Here is a 22,111-nt window from a genome sequence, read left to right on the forward strand (position 1 = left end):
ACAGGACAGCAGATGTCCGGGCGCCGCCGGCTAAGGGGCTGGCGGGGCCGAGCGCGGCGCGGGGTCCCCCGCGGGCGGTGCCCCCCGGCCCGAGGGAGCGGGAGCGGATCCGCAGGACCGCCCGGGGATGTCCCGTCCCCCCGCGGGAGGCAGCGCCGCCTCCGCCCCGCCGCAGCGGTGCCGCAGGCGCGGGGCCCCGGCGGGGAGGGGTTTCGCGGCCCCAGCCGGGGGCGGACGGGCGGCGGGGCCGTGTGTCCTGCCCTGCCGGGGAGGGCCCTGCGCAGCGCCGCCGCCGCTGCTCCCGCTCCGCGCACAATGGCGACTCCCAGCCCCAGCGGCGGCTCCGGGGGGAGCGGGAGCGGGCCCGGCCCGGGCGCCGCCGGCAGCAGCAGCAGCAGCAGCATGCAGGGTAAGCACCGCCGGCCCGGGCAGCGCCGGGCCGTGCCGGGCCGGAGCCGCCGCAGGTCTCGCCCTGCCCGGGCCGCGGGGACCCCCGGGCGCTGCCGTTCGCGCCCCCCGCGCTGGGCCGCGGCTGTGCAGCGGCGCTGCCCGCGGGAATCCCCGGCCCCGGCTCGGCCCGGCCCCGGCGGCCCCGCTCCGGGCCTGCCCCGCTGGCGGCCTGGCCGCGCCCGGCGCGCTCGGCGAGAGGAAGCGCGGCCCTGGCCCCGCTCGCCGGGGCTGCCGGGGCGCAGGGCCTGCCCGGAGCTCGGCCCCGGCCGCCGGGACAAAGGCCGGGCTGGACGCGGCTCCGGCCTCTGCCGGCGGGGAACGGGTCTGCGGCCGCTCGGGGCGAGCGGTGCAGGCCGCGGCTGCAGCAGCAGCATCCCCGGGGGCCGGCCGGAGCGAAGTGCGCTGGGGCGGCCCGTGCCCGCAGGAGCCCCGCCGTGCGGCCGGGCCGGGGCTGGGGCTGGGGCTGGGGCTGGGGCTGGGGCTGCGGCACGGCGGCACTGCCCGGCCGGCCCGGCCCTCCGCTGTGTGCTTTTCTCCAGACGAACGTCCAAGTGAAATCAGTTCAGCGCGAACTTGCCGTTCAGTTTCATTCAGTTTCCTTCCGTTCCGATGGAAATTTACAGTGCTGCAGCGGGTCGTGTTGGTTTCCACCGGCACTTGTTGATGGTTGAGCAGCCTTGCAAAAACGATGGATATTTGTTTTTCAGAAAGGCCTCAGCAAACCCTTTGAGTTTCTGTTTTAAAGTTAGAGCACTGAAACGCACTCTCTGATTGAAAAACATTCTAGGCCTTATTAGGCTGAGGTGGCACAGTGCTAGTTTGTTTGTTTGTTTAATTAAATACAGGGATGGTAATATTAAAGAAGTAGTCTACCCTGTTGAGGACCAGGAAAAAGGAAAGGTTGCTCTCTCTGTGACAGAAGTGTGGGTACTGTTGTGAAATAATGCTTGTCTCTGTTATTTGCCATATTCTGTGTTGATCTTGATATGGACTGTGCTGAGACTGGTGGGGACTTGTTTGGGCAGAGCACTGATGGTTAAACTGAAGAGCTTGGTATATTTGGAGTAAAAAGGTGGATTTTGACTCCTTGTAGCTTCCCCTGCATGAAGGTTTGGGTACCTTTTGAGCCTTGTCAAGGTAGTATTATCCATCTTTCAAAAACCAGAATCCCAGACTTTGTTCTTTAAATGCATAGATTACAAACTTTACCATGATATGCCAGAACAGTTGTGATTTACTAAGAACAAGCCTTGTTCTTGTAGTACAGTTAAAACACTCAGTGTTGCCCATTGTATTTCCACCTGACCCATTTCTCATTTTTGAGTCGTTCCTCTGAATCACCTGTATGTTCCAAGGCTGAGAGCTGGTTTTGCACCCTGGCACCTGTGATGCCCTGTGAGCTTGTGGTGATGCAGCATGTGCATGCTGTCTCCAGTGGAGGAAGGGCACTTGGTTCTGCTCTAGCTGGTTAGGGTAGCTGTTTAAATATGGATTGAGGACCATGGGCCAGTGTGATGGTGCCCAGGTGCTGGAGGTTTTCCTTAAGGAACAGGTGGGTCTTCTGTTGTCCCAGGAGGAGCTGTGTGTGTGGCTGGACTCTGGAGCAGCAGGTTGCTGTCACTGGAACCTACAAGAAACTGTCCCAGGAGGAGCTGTGCTGCCACAGCACCTGGGTGGGATGGGAAGGGCTGGACGTGGCTGCAGGTGGTGTGCAGGCTGCTGGGGCAGCTCTGGCTGCTCTCCAAGATGCACAGTGCCCTTGCCCACAACACGAGTTCCTGCTGATGCCAAGGCAAGCTGAGCTGAACAAAGAAAACCCCACAAAAGTGTCGAGTGCTCTGCAGTTGGGGAGCCCAGCTTGTGCTTGTGGTGGGGCTGGGCAGGCACTGGAGCGAGGGAGGTGCAGGAATGCATTGCTGGGTGGGGAGAAGAGTAGGTAGGACTGCATCAGTGTCGATTTAATTGGCTTAAACAGCATGACAAGGTGGAGCAGGGAAGTCATTAAGCTGGAAACAAGTAATTATATTTAAAAAAAAAAAAGTTTTGCTCAGTTAATTTTCAGCCACAAACACTCTGACCTGGCTTGTGCAACTGCTTCTGTGAAGGAGGTGAGAGTGGGAGAGGGTGGAACTCCTGTGCCAAAGGACTGTGACACTGCTGCCCTGGACAGCACTCTGCTGCTTTTGGAGATCTTGCCCAGAGGCCATGTGCTTGGGCAAGCTCACCTGAGGTGAGTGTCCCTTGCAGGAAGTTTCTGTTTTGGTGTCAAGGCTGGCAGTTTTATAAGGAGTGTCAGCTGTCAGGGCATTCATCAGGGCCTGGGGGTAGGGAAGAATTGTGAGGATGGTGGTACAGGGGAGAAGTGTTCAGAGAAATTGAGGCCCATCACATTGATGTCCAGGGCAAGGGCAGCAGATCCAGAAGGTCTCTGCAGGCCACCCAGTTTAGCTTTTAATTCTGTCTCCTACGCCGTTTTTGATGCACACAGGCTAAAGTCCTCCAGGTGACAATGCAGAAGGTAAGGGACACTGCCTTGTCCTTGTGCTGGGCTCACCGTGCAGCCATGGCTCTCAAGCCTGGTAATCGAGCAAGGGATTGCTTCAGGCCTTATTATTCACCCTTATTCTGCATGCCCCAGCTTCACTCTCATGTCTTCTCTTGGTTACCTGGATCAGCTGCCCATGCCAAAGGACCTGGAGCTTTGTTTCTTCCCAAAGAGTCCCCTGGCCAGTGCAGTTCATGGTGCTGTGTTCAAGGCACAGCTTGGAGACAAAGGAGAGCTGGAATAGATCTTATTCCATAATTTCTTAAATGTCTGTTACGTGCTCACTAAATGAAGTCTGTCCAGATGCTGGTGACTGGTGGTGTGAAGAGTTGCTGTTCTTACTCCTGTGTAATGTTAAAGTTCAGGAACAGTCCTGAATATGTAGTGTCCTGGATATTTTGTGGAGGAAACAGATTCTGTGGGAAGTAGGATACCTTTCACAGGGATGTAAGGAAAAGCCAGCACCCAAATTGTAATTGGAGTGATTTTGTGTTTCTCTCAGTGCCAAAATTAGTAATAGTCATTACTGCTAACATTACTCAGAAAATGATAATTTGAAGAAAGGTGGTATGAAATCTAGAAATGTAGTTTATTCCAAGGCATAGGGAGAATTTTGATTCTAATTAAAACCTGTGGAGTCACTCATCCTAACTGCAGTGCCAAAGAAGAACTGGAACCACTTATAACTGATGGTTATGGAATCAGCTCAGCTGCATTGGGCACTCAGGAAGACTGGAGGCAACTGGGACTTCTCCAAATACTCACTGCCTGGTGTGCTCTGGTGTCTTTAAAAAGCAAAGCAGAGCTACTGTGTGTGTCTTCTCTGAATGTACATCACAGCTCAGAGGTATTGGGTGGGAATTCCTGATCTGCTCAACCAGAATTTGGGATTCTCAGTTCCCTTCATGTGTGTGTGGTCCTGTTTGCTCCCTCACTGATGTCTTTGCCCTCTTCTTCTGACTCCAGCCATTTTAGCAGAAAATCAGAGGAGGTCTGTCTCTAGTGAGAGAGTCTTTTGTGGGTGTGAGGCGAGGGACATTGTTAAGAGGTGTCTGAGAGCATGAGGAGATGAGCTAGAGTCCCTCTCTTACCCTTGGGTGCCATTCATGACATCAGTGCCTTACTGAAGTTGGGTGATCAGTTTCTATTTACAAGGAAACTCTGTCCTGTACCTTTTTTCTGGCAGAAAAGAGGTGCTGGGAGGCTTTTTGAGAGGTCAGGAATTGTTCATGTTTGTGAGGGACTCATTCAGTCACTGCAGTCAGGTGAATTTGGTGTGGGTGTGTGATGTACACTGTGTCAGTGGAGTAACGATGGCTTCTGCACACAGCGCTGGCAGAAGCAGAATATTGCTTGAAAACATTTGTGGGCTCACTGCAACTGGACTGATCCTCAGTGTGGGAATTCAGTAAGAGATGCCATGGTTCCCATATCCTCCTCTGTTGCTTGCTGCCTTGGTGAGTGCATGGGGTGACTGGAGCTTCTCCCATCCCCACTCTTGCCCTCCGTGGAATTATCAAACCACGTGTGTTAGCAGACAGCACTGATGCAGGCTGACTCTGGCAGATTGATGGGTGTATGTCTACTTGGACATATTTGCATTTGTTAAGAGCAATAAAAGATGTGTAGTGAGCAAATCAGTGCATTTTAGTTCATTTGTGCCCCCAGTTTATTCCTGTATGAGCCTTATGGCCATGTCTGCGTTGTGCTTGAGTCTTGGTGTAAGCTTGTGTGTGTAGGGCTATATTGGGCTGTGGGCATATGGTTTTGCATTTTGCCTTTCTATTTTGTTTTACTTTTAATCAACTGATGGTTTTGATATGTCTGTTTTCCTGGTAAATGGGCAGCCCAAAAGTGCTAGTTAGTCTACTCAGATGCTGGGAGGTTTTTTCAGTTATTTTATGCTGATTTGAGGAAGCCAGGAGATGTAGAAGTCACACTGTTGCCTATCAAAATGAGAGTTATCCTGCAAGAGAAAAAAATGAGTTTTGTGAGGAAGCAAAAAAAGCCAAAATGTGTGCTTTCCAAATTTCATGTTGTTGAGGAGTCCCTGAAATTAAATTTGTTTTTATGCAGTGAAGCATTGCTTACAGGAATCTCGTGTAACTACATCACGCTCTCCATGTATCAAACACACGTAAACAGCTTTTTAGCACCATGCAGCTTTGAAGTTGGATGTCTTCTGTTGGATTTAGGTTTGATAAGATTTTGTGTGAAAGAAAATTTGGAAGTCTGCTTCCCGGTGAAGGAAGCAGGCTATATGTTGAAGCCTTTGGAGACTGGAAAGGAAAACTGTGTGAGGGGAAGAAGCTGTGCAGGGTGGTTGTGTAGTGCTCTGCCCTGTGAGTAGGAACTGGCAGCAAATATCCATCTCCAGGCTCCACTGAAGTGATGTTTATAAAGAAGGTATAAAAATCTCTGAATGGATGTGATGCTTCTGGCATCCTCTTAAAGGCTGGAGGGCACTGATCTGAAACAGCATTGGACAGGTGCTGGTGTTCCCTGCTCTGCAGATGTTCCTGCTCTCATGTACCTCATTTAGAATGGGCTTCATTGCATTTAAATGCCTCCTTAGATGTGCATGTGTGTCTTGCCCTTCTGCCTTGTACTCAGACAGCAGCATCCGCTCAGGAAGGTGGGGATTGCTATGCTGCAGCAGTAGGCTGAGGAAAACCTGCCTGATACTGGTAGTTGAGCCTTTTCACTGTGATTCAGGAAGTATCACCTTGGGATATGGGCTTTTTCATGGATATTCTGGTCAATATGGACTATTTTTATTATTGTACAGTGTTGTCTGCTGGCTTTGGAGAGATGAACAAATATTTTTGGGATTCCTTTGTTGATCCTGGTCATTTATGGTTGCTGGGCTGTAACATCTCTTCTGCAATGAAGAGTCCCGCTGATGACACTCATTCAAAAGAATCTTTGTCTTTAAGTCTTATTTGCCTAAGAGTTAATGCATTTTTAAACTGTTTTTATATCACTTTGATTGATTTCGGGTTTTTGATTTTCCCTGTGCAGTTCTGCTGCTGCTCCTTTGGCCAATATCTTCAGTAATGTGAATCCACTCCTGGTGTTCCCTGCAAAGGGCTTTTGTCTCTCTTCTGGGTACTCAGGTTTCTTTTCATGTTGTGGATTTGTTTGATTGCAGAAGGGATGTGTGAGCAATGGGTAAATGACAGTGCAGTGCTTGTTGAGCACAGAAAAATGTCTTTCAAAAAGGTGTGTTACTGTAGCTGGTTTACTTAATGTGCAGTGGTTACTCATGGTAAATCCCTGGAGAGAGACACTTCACCTGGGTTTCTTCAGTTCAGCTCATAGATAAGTTGAATACCGTGTCTCTGCTAGGCTGAGAATGGAACAGCTATTGCGTGTTCATTGTCCCTCTGTTTTGGAGGATGTCTGGAACATGAGTTTGAGGCTCACCCCTTGCAGTTGTCACTGACTTGGCTGTCAAAATATTGAAATACTTGATTATCCAAATCAATGAGAAGGAAAGTGCTCAGAGCTGTCCTGAAGGTGCTGAGGGGTTAAGCCATTGTTCATAAAGTGTGAAATGCAGGGAGAGTGGGTTTCATCTCCTTCTCCTGGGACAGGATTGCAGGAAGGATTTGTGCAGCCTTGGAGCTTTGTTTTTTACTCGTGGTTATGTTAGTGCCTGAACAAGACAAAATCATTTTTGCTGTGACTCTGCTCCCTGTTTTCGACCCCCACCCACGGCTTTGTACTGCTGCTGAGTTGTTGGACAAGTTATCTCAGTTACAGGTCTCTTGCTGAGGTTTGCTAGGTGGATTTATGTAAACTGTATATGAGATGCTTGGAAAACTGCCACTGCAGGTGACACCTCACGTGACAGCCTGTCAAAGGGGTGCTCCTGTGCTCCCAGCATTGAATTGACTGCAAGAGCTGGATGGGTGGACCTTATATATAAATGCACCTTTAACATACACACCTTTGTTCACCTTGTAGGCATTTCCCATGTTGGACCATGCTTGTCCTCTTGCCTCATAAGTGGTCCCAGCTCAGGACCTGTCTTCCCTCTTTGGAGCTGTGTCTGAGTGAGCTGGCCTTTTTCCTGAGAGCCTGGAGCTGAAGGGAAGGTTAGACTGCAGGGAGATTTGCAGTAGGAGAGACTTGAACTGACTCCTGTGATTTAACATGGTAAACTCAGAGCACCCAGAGGACAGTAGGGATGTGTTTTAAACCAAAGTATGGAAAAGAAGGCTGATAAACTTCGGCAGCCAAAATACATTTGGGAATAATGATAAGGAGGGAAGGGAGAGTTGAAAACTTGCTCTGCCTCAGCAGTGAAGCTTGGCCTGCCCAAACATTTGCATTTTGGAGCTGGTGTTCTGGACAGTCTGTGGTACTGACTTTGGTTCCAAACTTTTATTTTTTCTTACATTAGTCTGGTTCTTATGGTCATCTGCAATCTTACTGGGTTTGCTTTTGTTTGAGGGGAAGCTTTAGATCTTGGAGCTCCCCATGATGTACATTCCTGGTCTGCTTAGGTGGCTGTTTCTTCAAGATGAGTCCTGCAGTTTATGCAGGTGTAACATGTCTGTCTCCTCATGGTTAGGTGGAAAGGTGCAAACGTGTTTTTTATCAGATGTCATAGGTTTGTTTAAGCACAGTCCCAGTGGAGCTCTCTGCAGCCCTGTTGGGTGCCTGCTCCATGCCTGCACAGATCCTTTGCGGGGCATGTGAGGTATCATTGGCCTGGATTTACATCAGGAATATCATGTGATGCTGCAGAGCATCTTCCAAAATGTGTGACCTTGACACCTCAGGCTGTACCCTCGCTGGTGAGATCTCTGCTATTGCTGTTAGTGAGGAAACACAACACAGCACGCTGTTGCCAAGTATCACTGCCCATTTCTCCCCTGTTTCTCCTCTCAGGTGAGCTGACCTGCCGTGCACATGGGTGGTACAGTGACAGTGTTCAGTGGGTATGAGCATCAAGGGAGATGGGAGTATGTGTATTGCACAAATTGTGTATTTATTAGCTGCTAAATTGAGTTCATCTTCTGCAAATCAAAGCCGTGGTGTTTGCCCTTTACTGGAGGCAGGGCGAGCCCTCCAGGAAGCAGACAGCTCTGCTGGTCCTGGAGCAAACAAAGAGTCCAAGCGCCAGGAATTAGTCTGTGTTTTGAATAATTTATCTGATCTTTCTGAGGTGCTTCGAGAGATGCCCTGTGGCGTAAGGAGGACAGCTGTTGGGAGCAGACAGCTGAGCTGAACGGGAGTTTATCCTTTATCCGTTTTTGTCTAGGCTTATTTTTTTTCTGTGGACCAGAAGGGTTGTGTGGTTTGCTTTGGACCTGATTCTCTGGAAGTGGTTCTCTGAAGTGAATTAGCTATCACTTTGCTTTTGGACCAGAAAGCAAAGTGTTTGTACTTTGAAGAGGTTTGTGGACAGAGATAAAACAGTTTCCTTTAAAAACATATGGCTGTGTTGTTTGACCTGGGAGGGGTTGTGGACTAAGATGAAAGCAGTGTGTTTGGAAATCTCTTCTGGGGAGCAGTGGGACCATGTCCGAGTTTTCCTGTAGAGACCAGTTCCTCTCCTGAACACTCAGTTCAGGACTTGGCCTCATGCCAAACTCTGGAAACCTCATCCTACCTTTGCTATCCTCTTGTTTTCCCTTGTCCCACTCAGAAGCCTGCATGGGCAGAAAGTAGGAAGGGGGACGATGATCAGAATGGCTTTGTACAATGCTGGCCAGGAGATGAGGAGATGTTCTTCAAGGTCTTTTTTGCCTTGGGGTAGCTGCAACAATCAGTGTGTGGAGTGGGCTATTTGCATGTCAGCTTTTAGAGCTGGTTTGCTTTGTGATTTGAGGAAGAGGTCAGCTTTCTGATCTGATCTAGCCCAGCTGTTGTCACTCGAAAGTGTGACACTAAGGTGTAAGTTAGTATGCAAGTTTACACTGAGGAGTTGTGAATGAGCTCAGGCTTCTGTTGGAAGAAGATAGGGTTGGATGCAAAGGTTTAGATATGTGCTGTTTTAGGCAGCATCTTGGCAGCTGACTTCTTTCTGCACTGGAGCCACATGTTGTGGAATAACTGAGCAAGCCTCCCAGCATTCTCCTGAAAATGCAAAATCTATTTTAAAACATATTTCTAATTAATGTATTTCTTTCTGAGAAGAACTGGAGTAATAGCCTGCAGCTTATCTGCCCAGCTGGTTATGCCAGAGTCATAAATAGCCAAATAGGCTTTTTATGAGTTAAGTTTTGCCACTGTTTACCAGTGCTAGATGTCCATGGAGCTAAGAACCAAAATTTACTCTCTAGCCTGTTTCTGTGGTTTCATCCCTGCTGATCCTGCTGATGAGGACTGCAGCTGAGCAGATGGGAGAAGGATCTTGTCAGCAAGTGTGGAAGTGGCAAAGATTGAGACAGGAGTGCTGGGAGCTGGTGTCTGAGGCCCATGTGTGCCTGTCTGGAGGGTCCTGGCTTCTCCATCAGGGCCAGAATTTGGAATCTTCTGTGAGCTGAAGAAATTCCCAGTCTGATTTGTCCGTGTGGCTGCTTTTTTCCTGCCCTACAAAAATACGGGAATTGAAGAATGTGTGAATGCACGGTTAATTTCAGTGAAGCCCTGCAATGTTTCTAGGTCTGGTAATTTGCTTTAATATAGACAGACCTTGGGGCTGACTTGAATGGGGACTTGGAACTGAACTGGCAGCAGGAACCCTGCTTCACCATGAGCTGCCAAAAGTCTGAGTGGCACCCTGCCCCATACCAGGGAGCTGTGCTGCTCTCACAGCACCTGGGACACCGTCCAGGAGCCACTTGTCCACAGTGTTGTTTCCACCTAGTAAATAACAGCTTTCTGGGAAGGTTTGTGTAGGGTTTCCTTGCAGAGCTGAGTGGTACTCTGACTTCAGCAGCAGAGCTCTGACTGCCCAGTGTTTTCAGAATAATCCTGTGCTGGCATGTCCTGACTCCTTGAGACCCAAACACAGATAGTGCTCTGTGACAACATTCTTCAACAGGTTGATGTCCTTGCTGTTGAGCAGTGCAGAAATTGAGGGTGTAATAAGACTGGGGTCATCATCTTCCTGTCCCTTCAGGCATTGTGTTCAAGGGTTTTGGGTTTAGCAGCCAGGACAGATTTTTCCATGGCAGCTGAGCTGGTGAAGGGGAAGTTTGGGTCATCTTCATCCAAGCTGTCAGGAGTTGCTGCTGCTTTACTGCCCAGCAGGAGCATTGACTCGTGCCAGGAGGAAATTGACTGCTCTTCCAACCTTGATGATTCAATCCCAAGTCTTGCAGTTGTTTTAGATGACTGTTAGGACTCAAAGAAATGCAATAACCTTTGGAAATCTCTTTGAAAAGAGAAAAATAATGACATATAGCAACACAGTGGAAGAATTGTGTCTGCACTGCATGGGCACACACACACTCTGCTGGGACCAGCCAGAGCCCAGCTAATGCCCTTATCCCCTGCTAAGGGAACTGGCAAGCTGGGTGCCCAGGGATTCCTATGACAAGTTTAATTTTTTCTCTCCTCTAGTTACCCCTTTCTGCCTCATGCATAAGCATATCAGACTCCTCCTTAAGAACAGTTAGGACTCTTGGCTTTCAGGAGAGGATTTCAGTCATTAGCTGATAATACTCTTCCTGTTGCCACACCTTGGTGATTTCATGGCACTTGTGTAGCTGTTGATCTGGCATCTTCACCATGCATGTGCTGGTCCCTCTGTAATGCCTGTGTCTCAGAGGTGTTTTAGGGTGTGATGGTATTCCTGCCCTGGTGTGCCTTGGGCTAGGCAAGGAACCAGTCTCCTCTCTCCTTTCCAGCATATGGGTTCTCTGTTCCCACTGATGGGATGTTATTTGTGGTATCTTTGGAGTTCACGTTGTCTCTGGGATTTGTTGATGGTCTTGTATGGAGCAGAAAACATGGCCAGCAAGGCCAGGTTGGTATATCTCAGCTTCCCCCTTCTCAGATGCCTCTGAGGGCAGCAGCACCAGGATCAGAGTGAAGTTGTGCCGGTGCCACGAGCAGAGATGACTCAGGGTCATGCAGCTCCTACCTTCTCAGCAAAAGCTTGGGACCCCTGCTGTCGTGGAGAAATTGAGCATCATAAACCATTGTGGTGAGCATGGGCCAGGCAGGCAGCAGGGCTGGCTCTGGCCACAGGCCACCCACGGGTGGCTGCAAAGCTGGGAAACGTCTTTGTGGTGCTGGGACACCTTGCAGGAGCCAGGAAGGGACTCCTGGTGCTGTTCTGTGGGATAGTCAGTTTGTCTGCAGGGCTTCCTCCTGGAAGCTTGGAGGGAGAAGGAGTTAATGGGGACAAGGGCAAGGGAAGAAGATAGCTGGATCAGAGTTGGGGCTACTGGCTGATATTTTTGCAGCAGTCTTCTGTTACCCAGTGAGACCGCGGGGATTAGCTGGGCAGACTCTCAGGCTCCTTCCGGACTCAGGGCCCGCCTGCCCTCTGCACACCAGGAGAGCTTTTTTACACAGACTTTCAAAATCCAGTGCGCTTGGGGAATTTTTATGGAGAGATTTTTTGATGCTTATTTCTTTAGCAGCGAAATTCTGTGTTTGCTCCTGGTTATTTACCCTGATAAAAGGGTAAACAGCAAGGTTGCTGCTTCCTGAGAGTGCAGTGGTGCTAAATTCCTCATGCACATTGCTGTAGTGCCTGCATCCCAGAGCCTGCTGGATCACACCTGCCTCGAAAAAGTGTTGGTGGCTCAGCTCCTTGTCACTGCTCAGACTGGGAGCTTTGCCATGACCTGCCCCTTATATCAAGCAAGGGATCTGTACTCAGGTCAGTAGTGTGGCTATCTGGTGTGATCTCTCTGCTATTGGGAAGAAATTTTTTGCTTGGGAAGAAATTATTCCCTCTAAGGGTGATGAAGCCTTGGCACAGGCTGCCCAGAGCAGCTCTGGCTGCCTCAGGATCCCTGGAAATGTCCAAGGCCAGGTTGGATGGAGCTTGGAGCAACCTGGGATAGTTGGAGGTGTTGCTGCCATGCCAGGGGTGGAATGAGATGGTCTTCAGAGTCTTCTCACCCAGACTGTTGTGGCATTCTGTGAGTCTGGCTCGGCTGCTGGTGGGGGTGAGGAGGATGCTGCAGGCGCAGCTGCTTGTCCAGGTTATTGCTGTACAGGTGAACTGTCATTAGCAGCACCAGGGGAATTTCTCCAAAAGCCACTGTACATATCCTCCCCTACTCTGGGCTGGTGTCTGATGAAAGTGTGGGATGCTGTGCTCCACCAGGTCTGGTCTTTTGCTGTGGTGGCAGTGCTGGAGAGCTGGGCTTCTCTGGGAAATTGCCTGGGCAGGAGCAGCTGGACCATCTGTTTTAAAATATTGTTTAATATGGGCAGATTTACTGCAAACTTTCAGCTTTTTGGGAACAAAACAACCTCTTCAGGCTTAAAGTTTGTTACTTCATACAGTACACTGGTCCACTCCTTTCCTGTCAGATGCCAGTGTTTGTCCCCTGGATCCTGATGATGGGACTACTCTGTATTCAAAGCAGTGCAGCCTAAAGTTTGATTGAAAAAATCATTTTTATTTATGATTTTAGAGTAAATGTTGAAAGATAAAAGGAGATTCTTAATGTTGGTGCTCTCCTTTGAGTGAATTGATGAGAAATGGTCTCTTACTTTAGGCTTTCAGAGAAGCTTCTGTGCAAAAGCACAAAGAGAGAAAGCTATGCCTTTTTTTAGCATTATTCTTGCTTTTTTATCAATATTGGTACTGAGAATTTGCTTTTTCTTGCAACTAACCAGATATACCATTCTGCTCCGGAGACAGCAACTGTTTCTCACATTGCTGGTGTAGCAAAAATTAATTAAGGTTTCTTAAAAGGTCACCAGTTGTTGAGGTAGATCTGTGCCTTCTGCTTTGCCTGAGACATAAGGGTAGTACCGTTTGTGTCAGTTTTTGGTTGGTTTTTTTTAATGTAAATCTGAATTGTAGAAATCTTTGTAGAAATCTTGTGCCTTTGCATTTCTTTCAATTTACGTAAAGATTTTTCTGGTTTTACTCCATATGCAAATTTGTTGCAGCACTTCTAATATGTGAAGATATAATTGTTAATGTTTTTTAAACATTTGGTGTTTTGGGGTTTTATCTCAGTATATTTTGTGTCTGCTGTTCAGAGACATTTCTTCTGAAATACTGTATATAGAAAATCTTTTGTTGTCCATTACTTTTCACAGACTGGTGTTTTTCTGTCTTGGAGGAGCTGAGAAGGAGCTATGCTTCAGTGTTCCAGCACAGAGTGAGCCCATGTGTCGGAATTGCTCCCCTAGGACAGGGTTGGAAAGCAGCTATTTATTTTTAATAGCTTTCTATTAGCTCAGGTTATACAGATATTTAGGAAACTTGATGTTTGAAGCTGGAATTTCAAACCTCTTTTGCAAGCTAGAGCTCTGTGGCAGCAATTGGGTGTCAATTTATTTTTTCAAGTGCTCAAATTCAGTGCTTAGTAATTGTTGATGATGAAACTGTTGGCACTTACAGAGGGCAGGAGGGGTCTGGCCTGGACCTGGCACAGGCTGGCACATACCTGTTAAATGATGGCTTCTGCTGTGCCTCCACTCCTTTTCCTCAAGAACATCTTTGATTGGAAGGTGGGGGTTATTTTGTGCTGAGAAGGAAAAGGCAGTTGCTATTCTCTCTGCTGGTAGATCAAAGGTTTTTACTGGAGAGAGATGCTTTGCACATCCTCTGCTTGTTTTGAATGAAAGGAATGTAACACAGGTGTCTGAATTTCTCTTGTAAGCCATTGAGAAGTGGCAGGATTTGATTCCCAGTGCTCTACAGCCCTTTCATGGGAAAACAGCAGCGAGTCTCAGTTCAGGATGGCAGCTTTCCCTTAGTGAATAATTTGGCAAAACTGTTCTGTCAGGTGAGGCACGAGGTGTGTAGATGTTCTGCTAACCTAGATTTGGAGACTCTGACAGTAAGCAGTCAGGGCATTAATAAATGAAAGATGCAATGGAACTGACTTGCTGCTGGCCTAAAGGGAGGAGCTTTTAGCTTGCAGCCTCTGCTGTGCACTGGGATGCAGCTCTGAAGAGCAGCAGGGTGCAGTGCTGAATTCCCGTGGCTCAGGTCCCTGTCCCATGGCATTCCTTGCCCAGGCAGCAGCCCAAGGCATTCACAGTTTCTGTGTGTTGGGCTCCTGCCTGTGCCCAGCTCTGCCTGTCTGTGGGAAGGGGTAGCTCCTTCCCATTTGTGTTTTGCTGACAAGTCTGTATAAAGAAAATGAAAGGGTCAGGGACTCTTCTGTTTTTTTCTGTTTCTATCAGGGTTGCAAACCTCAAAACTGTTTGAAATTTATTTCCCAGACTTTGATGTGAAGATCCTTTCCCAATGTAATTTCATTTAATTTCACAGCAAGATCCCAATCCTAGGTCAGGGCCTGTTAATAGTCCTGCAAGATAAACACAAAGTATAAAAAGCACTCTTTTTTTCAGTTATAAAAACTGTAGCAATAAAAAGGCAGCAGGAGTTCCCCTGCTGTGGAAATAAAGGGTTTGTGTGTCCTTTGGGGGAGCAGAACCCTTTGAGCTGGGTGGTGGAAGGAGGGCAGAGCTCTCTGCAGCAGTTTCAACCCCTGACTGTGATCCATGTGCTGGAGCCAAGCTCTGCAGAGGCTTGGGTTTGTCCTGGCTGGGAACACTGGGCTTTTACTCATCTGGAACCACACAGAAAAGGAAAACCACAAAACCCTCAGCTTCCTGCTCTGCAGGTAACGTGATTGAGCTTCTCCTTTCTCTGCTTTCACTTTCTCCAGTGTTTGCTTGCATTAGGAATGGCTGTATTAAGGTCTTCATTTAAAATATTGTCTTTTTAGATCGGTTTTCTCCTCACTGACAGGATGCAAGGTGTTTGTCTAGAGCTGCATCAGCTGAGGTTCCCAAGCCAGTCTGTTGTTCATTGCTGCAGAAGTGTCTTGCTGCAGATCCCTTGGCCGTTGGTTTGGAGTCAGAGTTGTTCTGTCCGTCTGTGCAGTTCTTCCTTCAGGAAGAAGTTTCATTGTTGTCACACTTCAGTATTATCCTCACTAGCAAGAAAGTGAAGATTTCTGCCACCTAAGTAAATCTCCACAGCACTGTTGAGAGCAGCCAGCTGTTGGAGGCAGCTCTGTCAATCTGCCAAGCTCCTGAAGGCAGCAGCCCTGTGCCCAAATCCCTGGCTGACTCCAGCCTTCAGTGGAGCCCTGCAAGGCCTTTGGTACCTGCTGCCTTCCCTCCTTCCAGCACAGCAGCAGAGCAGCAGCTCATTCCTGGCCTTCTGTGTCTTTTGTCACTTGAATGACGATGTTGGGCCAGAGTGCCATCACCGTGTGTCTTGCTGAAGAGGGTTTCAAACTGTTAAAGCTGAAAATTCTGTTGGAAACATCAGTCATTAGACAATGCCTGACATGTCTCAGCAGTGGGAATCAGGGGTTCCTTCCTGTGCTTATCCTGCTACAGGGTATTGCTAATTTGTACTGAATGCTCCACAAGACAGTACAAAGCTGGAATTTTTATGGATGCACAAGATTTTTTTTTTTTTTGTAAGGAAAACATCAGCCCTAAAGCTGGTGTTCACAGAGCTGTGGTGTGATGTTTAACAAAGCCCCTGAGTGTTCGTTAAGTTATTTTGGTGTTGAGAAATAACTGGCCTATGGGTGTTTCTGATGGATTTGAGCATGAGGAAAGGTTTGAACAAAGTAATGAAAGTGAACCAAAGTTCATTTAAGTAAACTTTTTTGATTTTTTGCCCTTTTTTTTTTTTTTTTTAATTACTTGCTGTGTGAATTTTCCTTCATTTTTCCCCTCTCCAGTTCCTTGGAAAGCAGAGTAATTCCAGTGCTGGGAGGGAAGCTGTGACATGGCAGTAGAGCACCCTGGCCGTAGTGGAGGTGTGCTGGGCAGACCCTGGGGCTGGGTTCTGTACATCCCTTGTGGTACCGAGGATCTGCAGACAGGGAGTGGATCCAGTGGGAACAGCCAGACCTGTTGTGTGGCCATGGGGAGATGTGTGCTGCTGCTGTGCTGGACAGAGTGATGGAAATTCAACAAACTCACATTGTGTCTCAAATGCAGGTGTCAGGGCAGGTCCTGTGTGACCAGAGGAGAAGGTGGGTGGTGACAGAGCACCAGGCATAGGTGGCGAATTTGTGTCTCTTTTGACAGCCTGCACATAGCTGAGCTGCTGGGTTGGGTTTGTGTTGTTGAAACTTGGAGTCAGAGGGCTTCATTCAAATGTTGGGTTGAGCTGGGTGAGCTCTTGCCAGCCTGGCATGATGGGGTCTGGTGCTCACAAGATTACAAGAGAATGGGATAGGACTGGGGAAGTGAAACCCAGCAACAGCCATTAAATACAGAGATACCATGGCTGACCGAGGAGGGCCTTGGGCTGGAAGTGGTTGGAGGATGAAAGAAAAGCTGAGGGAAGGATGTTGTGGCTTTGCTTATCACTCTTTTCATTGATATCTTGTGCTGTGATGGAGGGCAAGATGATGTGCTAGATGGACCACTGCAGCTGTTCTTAGGCTCTTTGTCTTTGGATCTAGCCTTTAGCCTTGGAATTAGAACATTTTCTGAAATCCAGATTGGAGAAGTACAAAAATAGATCAGATAGATACAGATACCACTTCTAAAGCTTAGCACAAAATTGTCTTGAATTTAGTGTCTGAAAGTTCTCCAACCAAGTCCTTTCAAAGATATCTGAAAGCTTTATATACACTCTAATTTTGCAATTTAATTTCTTGCTTAAGCAATTTGCACACCTCCATTTTAATTCAACAGAACTAAGCAAAAATGCCCATTGGGACCATGTGTTCCAAGGTGTTCTTAAGATCCAGATCAGAATCTTTCCCAATGTAACAGTGCAGAAAGAACCTTGCAGCTGAGACCAGGTTTTCAGAAGGGCTCAGTTCCTCTCTAAGGCTGTGAAGATACTGATCAGTTGTTCAGAACAGCACATGTGGGCACTCACAAGGAAGAGACCAGTTCATGTGAAGCAGATCCAAACTTGAAAAATTGGCATGGTGCATTTTTAGTTGTGCATAGATGTCAGGCTGGTAGTATTTGGGGAAAAAAACCAATTATATATTAGAAAGTTTGGGATTCAGACATGAAGATCTGCTATGCTTGCATTGTGCAAAGGATTCTCTCTTGTGGAAATAGTGGTCAAGTGGAAAAGCAGCCCAGTGCTGGGGTCAGAGCATTGTCCCTCCCCAGGAAAGTCTGAAGCCTGTTAAAAGCCCACTCCAGTTTGAGTCTCCTCACTAGAGCACTATAGGTTGTTTCTAAAATTTTATTTGTACATGTTAGTGCAGCTTGAACATTTTCACACACACACTTTATCTGCTTTTTCTTTCTAGTTCTTTAACTAGTTGCTGACAGGCAACATGTAACTATTCTTATTCCCCTGCCTCTGGAGGATTTCTTATTCTGTGATTGTGTCACTGTAGGATTCAGTCTGGGTCCAAGGTGTTAATTGGAGCCAGTGGGATGCAGGCTGTGATAGGCATTGCCACTTTGCTGGCCTAAGGTATCTGGAGGGATGATGGAAACATGCTTGTTGCTTTATCCAAAGAAATGAAATCCTCTCCATTGACCTTAAGCAAAGGCCTCAAGGGCAGATTTCTTTCCCTTGCTTTTATTTAGTCTATGTACAGGGTCCTAAAATTAAAAACAAAAGTAATAAAATCAACCAGACCCTCTCCCCAGTGCTCCTTCCTGTGGTATATTTTATAATTGTAACTGTGCTGTTTCATATTGAAAAAGTACTGGGCATGGCCCTTTGCATAATTTATAATTGTTGTTCACCAGGAGAGGTTCCAGGTGCTGCACAATAAATTTCCCAGGGCAGTGTCACCCTTTGTTCCTGACAGCTGCTCCATGACAGGCTCAGCTCTGCAGGGTTATGCTGTGGCTGCTTTGGGCACAGGTTGCAGGAATATTTTGGGTGAAACAAAGTGCTGCTGTGAGAGCAGACACAGACTCCTGCTCTGGCAGCACCTCCTGTGTGGACAGTTGAGCCCTCCAGGTTCTCTCCAGCAGTGTTTCACCAGGCTTGGCACTGGACTGTCACTGTGAGCCATGTGTTAAATGCTGCTCTCCAGCTGGAAATTGCCTGAACCCCAGCTTGGGCTGGAAGCTGCTGTTTCATCCTGGTGCTGCACCCTCCTCTGGGCAGGCAGCTTTAACCCTGTTTATACAAATGGTGTTTCCATGCAGGGTAGCATCAGGGATAATATTAAAGGTTACCAATGGGTTTTGGAGAGTCCAGAGACTTCATTCTCAGGTTTTGCTCCTGGGAGTTTGCAGTCTGAGGGAACTAATCTTAATCCGATTGCAATTTCTTGCCCTCTAAGCTTAACCTACTTTAGCAGGCGTTGTGGTGGAGGTATTTATAGATGCATTGCCAGTCAGAGGCACCTCCCAGCCCCAAATCATGCAGATGTCTCACTGAAATATTGTCTAGTACTATTGTTTTGCCATGGAGTGTGTTCATTACAGTGGCCAGTAATCCTTCCAGAGGCCTGGCTGCTCTAGGCTTGGGTGTTTGTACTCCCTGGTTGGAAGCACACTTGTGGCTGTGGGTGAATTATGGCTAAATCCTCTTTCTAATGAGGTGACTCCTAAAAATAAGCCTACTTAGCTTACTCCAGGGCAAAATCATAATTTCAGATTTGAATGCTGACTCTCAGATCCTACGGAATTGAAGGTTTCATTGAAGAGCTAAAAAGGTCACTAACAGACAGATGCACTGAAAATATTTGTACCCTTTAAAGTGAATTTCTGTAGTTGCAGCTCTTAAAACTAATAAGTCAAACCCCAGGCCTCTTCTTTCATCCAGACTCCTTAAATAGAACTGCATAATATGTTGAAGTTTCTTCAGGTTTTGTTGCAAAATTTGACTAGACTTTCTTGAAAAATAGTTTATCTTGAATGTAAAACTGGAAACCTACTTTAGTCTCAAATGAGTTGTGCTGGTGTTGGAGTAGATCCATGAGCAGCATTGGGAAGGGAGGAAATAGAAGTGCAAGATGGTAGATTGGAAGGGTCTGTGGGCAGGCAGAGCTGTGCTAACAGCAGCAGGAATAACCAGCTGGAAATCCTGGGAGCTTTCAGGATGTCAGCAGCTGCGGGGCTGCAGCTCTGAATGCAGGTAAACGTTCTTTGCTGTCTCTACATCAAAGCAGGCATTTTGTTAGCAGACAAGATACAGCAGTTTGGTTTTTTAAAGCTGTTGGAATAGCAGAGATCTGTGTTGTTTTTGGTGGGTTTTTTTTCATGTCTCACCTTAGAGTTTGCACTAGCTTTGCTTGGAATTACCTTGGAAGAAATCAGAGCTGATAGTTTTCTATTAAGAAAATTACCTCAAGCATTGAGCTCGATTTCCAAATAGAGGTAAATAATCCATTTTCACCATTTCCTCTGTCTTTTTGTTGATGTGTTTTAATATTACAAGGGAGAGGTAGAAAGATTGCACAGTTCATTACAGATCTTTCCTTCCTGCTGTTTGCTGTCACAGCTTGTGTTTCTGTGGTTGTATCTCCTTTTTTCCTGGTTACAGTAAGGAGAGAGAGTGCAGGTTTGATTCCTGGTGTATCATCATTCCACAAGGAGAGTGGCTTCAGCATCTGACCAGAGAGAATATTTACCTGTGCACTGTGACTCACTTGAACACTGTGACCTGTGCTCCCTTGACCTTGCTCAATCAAGAGGTTGATCCTGCAGAGTTGAACCAAGTGGAAAATATTTTTACAGGGATCAGTTTGTACCCTTGCAGGATAGAAACCTTGGAAAAATCTATTAAACTACTGCTGTTTTGAAAATCTTACTGCTTGAAAAGGGGGCGTTTTGTTCTGTGTAACCTGAACATGGGAAGAAGTGCTCTTGAAGTGTGGCATGCAGGAATGGTGGTGAGGAAATTCTAGGAAGAAGCTGGAATTGCTTTCTCCAACAGGAGGTGACTCAGAGGCTTGAAGAAATGGCCAAGGGCATCCTGTACCAGCCAGAGTGTGTCCAGCAAGACCAGGAGAGTGACAGTCCCTCTGTGCTGGGCACTGCTGAGGCACCTTGAATCCAAAATGACAAGACAAACTTTGAGGGGCTGGAGCATGCCCAGGGAAGGGAACGGAGCTGGGAAGGGTCTGGCACTCCAGGAGCAGCTGAGGGAGCTGGGAGGGGGCTCAGCCTGGAGGAAAGGAGGCTCAGGGGGAACCTTGTGGCTCTGCACAACTCCTGCCAGGAGGGGACAGCCAGGGTGGTTGGGCTGTGCTCCCAGGGAACAGGGACAGGAGGAGAGGGAGCAGCCTCACCTGTGCCAGGAGATATTAGGATATTAGGGATTATTTCTTAAGCTGTCAAGCATTGGAAGGGGCTGCCCAGGGAGGTGGTGGAGTCCCATCCCTAGAAGTATAAAAACGTGTGGATATGGTGCTTGAGGCCATGGTTTGATGATGAGCAAGGTGGTGGTGCTGAGTGATGGTTGGACTCTGTGATCTCAGAGCTCTTCCCAACCTTAATGATTTTGTGATTCTGTAAATCATAGAAGTCCTAGGTGAAGTAAAAATAGTAGTAGACAATCTAACTCTGGAGGAATACTTTTGGCCTGCATGTGACCTGCTAGACAGCTGTTTCTTGTTTTGTGAAGGCTGGTTGGCTGTGGTGGTGGTGAAGGGGCCTCACAGTGATGAGAACTTAACTGCAGAGCCAAGTGCTTGGATTAAATCTGGTGACGGATAGCAGCACATAAATAATTCTGTCCTTGGCCTCACACCCATTTACCAGTGCAGCAGGGAACAAGGGCTGCTGTGAGCCCAAATTTTTCTGGAGCTGTTGTGTAGGTGCTTTTCCCAATGTCCATTTTGGCTGTGATCTATGGAATGCTGAGGGCTGTGCATTTTGAGACACAAGGCATCACTCCTGGACCTCAGTTCCATGCACAGACCTGGTGGTGGAATGATGACATCCTTTTAAAAATTGTTTTGAGAACACCACCCCACCACTTCAAAGCTGGGATGATTTGCAATAAAGATTGCTATCCTTATGGGTAGATTAACTTATTTACAACCAGAAAGCTCTTTTTGGATGTCTTTTTTCTTCTTGGAGAGCGGCCTAACGTAGGATACAATCCTGTTTAGATTCCCTTGAAACATAAGGTAGTACTTACCACCTTTGCTCAGCTGAAGTGTGGGCCATCCTGGTTTCAAATATGATCTGGACTTGGTGTAATCATTAACATGAAGGTGAACAAACCCAATGGTCACAATTGGGAAGACCATAAGTCAAGAAACTTCATCATTTCAGGTCTGGTGTTAAGGATTACCCAAATTTGTGATAAAGTTATCTATTTCAGCGTTACTTTTGGTTTCTTCTGAATCATTCTTTCTGTCTCATAGTCTTTACTGTAGAAGTTCTCAGAGAAGTAGATGTTATAATGGTTGATAATTAGAATTATGTGTTGAGTTCACAGAACCTTTAAAAGACAAGGTGGATATTTCTGCAGCACATTTTCAGGCAGTTTTGGTCACACAACCTTGGTGGTGGTGGGCACTAGTAAATTCCAGAGTCACCATAACCCCCACCCCTCTTTGTTGTAGTGAGACAGGGTGGTCTGTAATGAAACTGCGTGTGGCAAAATCACAGCTAAACTGCACCTGAAGGGGCTCCTCTGCCTCCAGTTAGAAGGATGTGTCTGCAAGGATTAGAAGCATGGAGTCAAAAGTCTTTTTCAGAATGAAACTCAAGGTTTGGAGTCCACAGCTGAAGCTGTGGAAGGCTGCTGGGGAGCACAGTTTGTTTTGGCTCTCCTCAGACTTTGCTTCATTTGAGTCTGTTGTTTCACTTACAGTACATTTCCATGTCATCTGTGCTGGATGGAAATTCCTGGCATTTCTCAGGATGTTCGTTTTTCCCGGTCACATTCCTTGTTCATCAGCTGAGCAGAAACAAACCATCCTGTTTGCTTCCCAGGGGCAGTCTAAGCTTCTGTATTTGTTGGATTTGTAGAAAATCCAGCTTCAGATGGTGGATTGACATAATTGAAACTATCCTTAGAAACCTACTGAGGTTGAAATCGATAGACCAATATTTAACTGTGTTACAAAGTGTTCTGTCCCTGAGTAA

The 22,111-nt window shown here is 47.3% G+C and overlaps 1 protein-coding gene across 2 annotated transcripts in view; it reads left to right on the top strand.

Annotated features, from left to right (window-relative positions):
- The first annotated feature begins 204 nt into the window (after positions 1-204).
- The window catches only part of MAP2K4 (mitogen-activated protein kinase kinase 4), a 64,540-nt gene continuing 42,633 nt past the window's right edge, over positions 205-22,111 (top strand). For both annotated transcript variants that reach the window (XR_014616625.1, XM_084218441.1), the window contains exon 1: positions 205-409. Coding sequence is in view for 1 of the 2 variants with exons in the window: in XM_084218441.1 (XP_084074567.1) it covers positions 316-409 (94 nt within the window). In the remaining variant the exon portion in view is untranslated. The remainder of the gene's footprint in view (positions 410-22,111) is intronic.

Source organism: Fringilla coelebs (assembly GCF_963513975.1).
Source record: "Fringilla coelebs genome assembly, chromosome: 19".
NCBI classification, from domain to species: domain Eukaryota; kingdom Metazoa; phylum Chordata; class Aves; order Passeriformes; family Fringillidae; genus Fringilla; species Fringilla coelebs.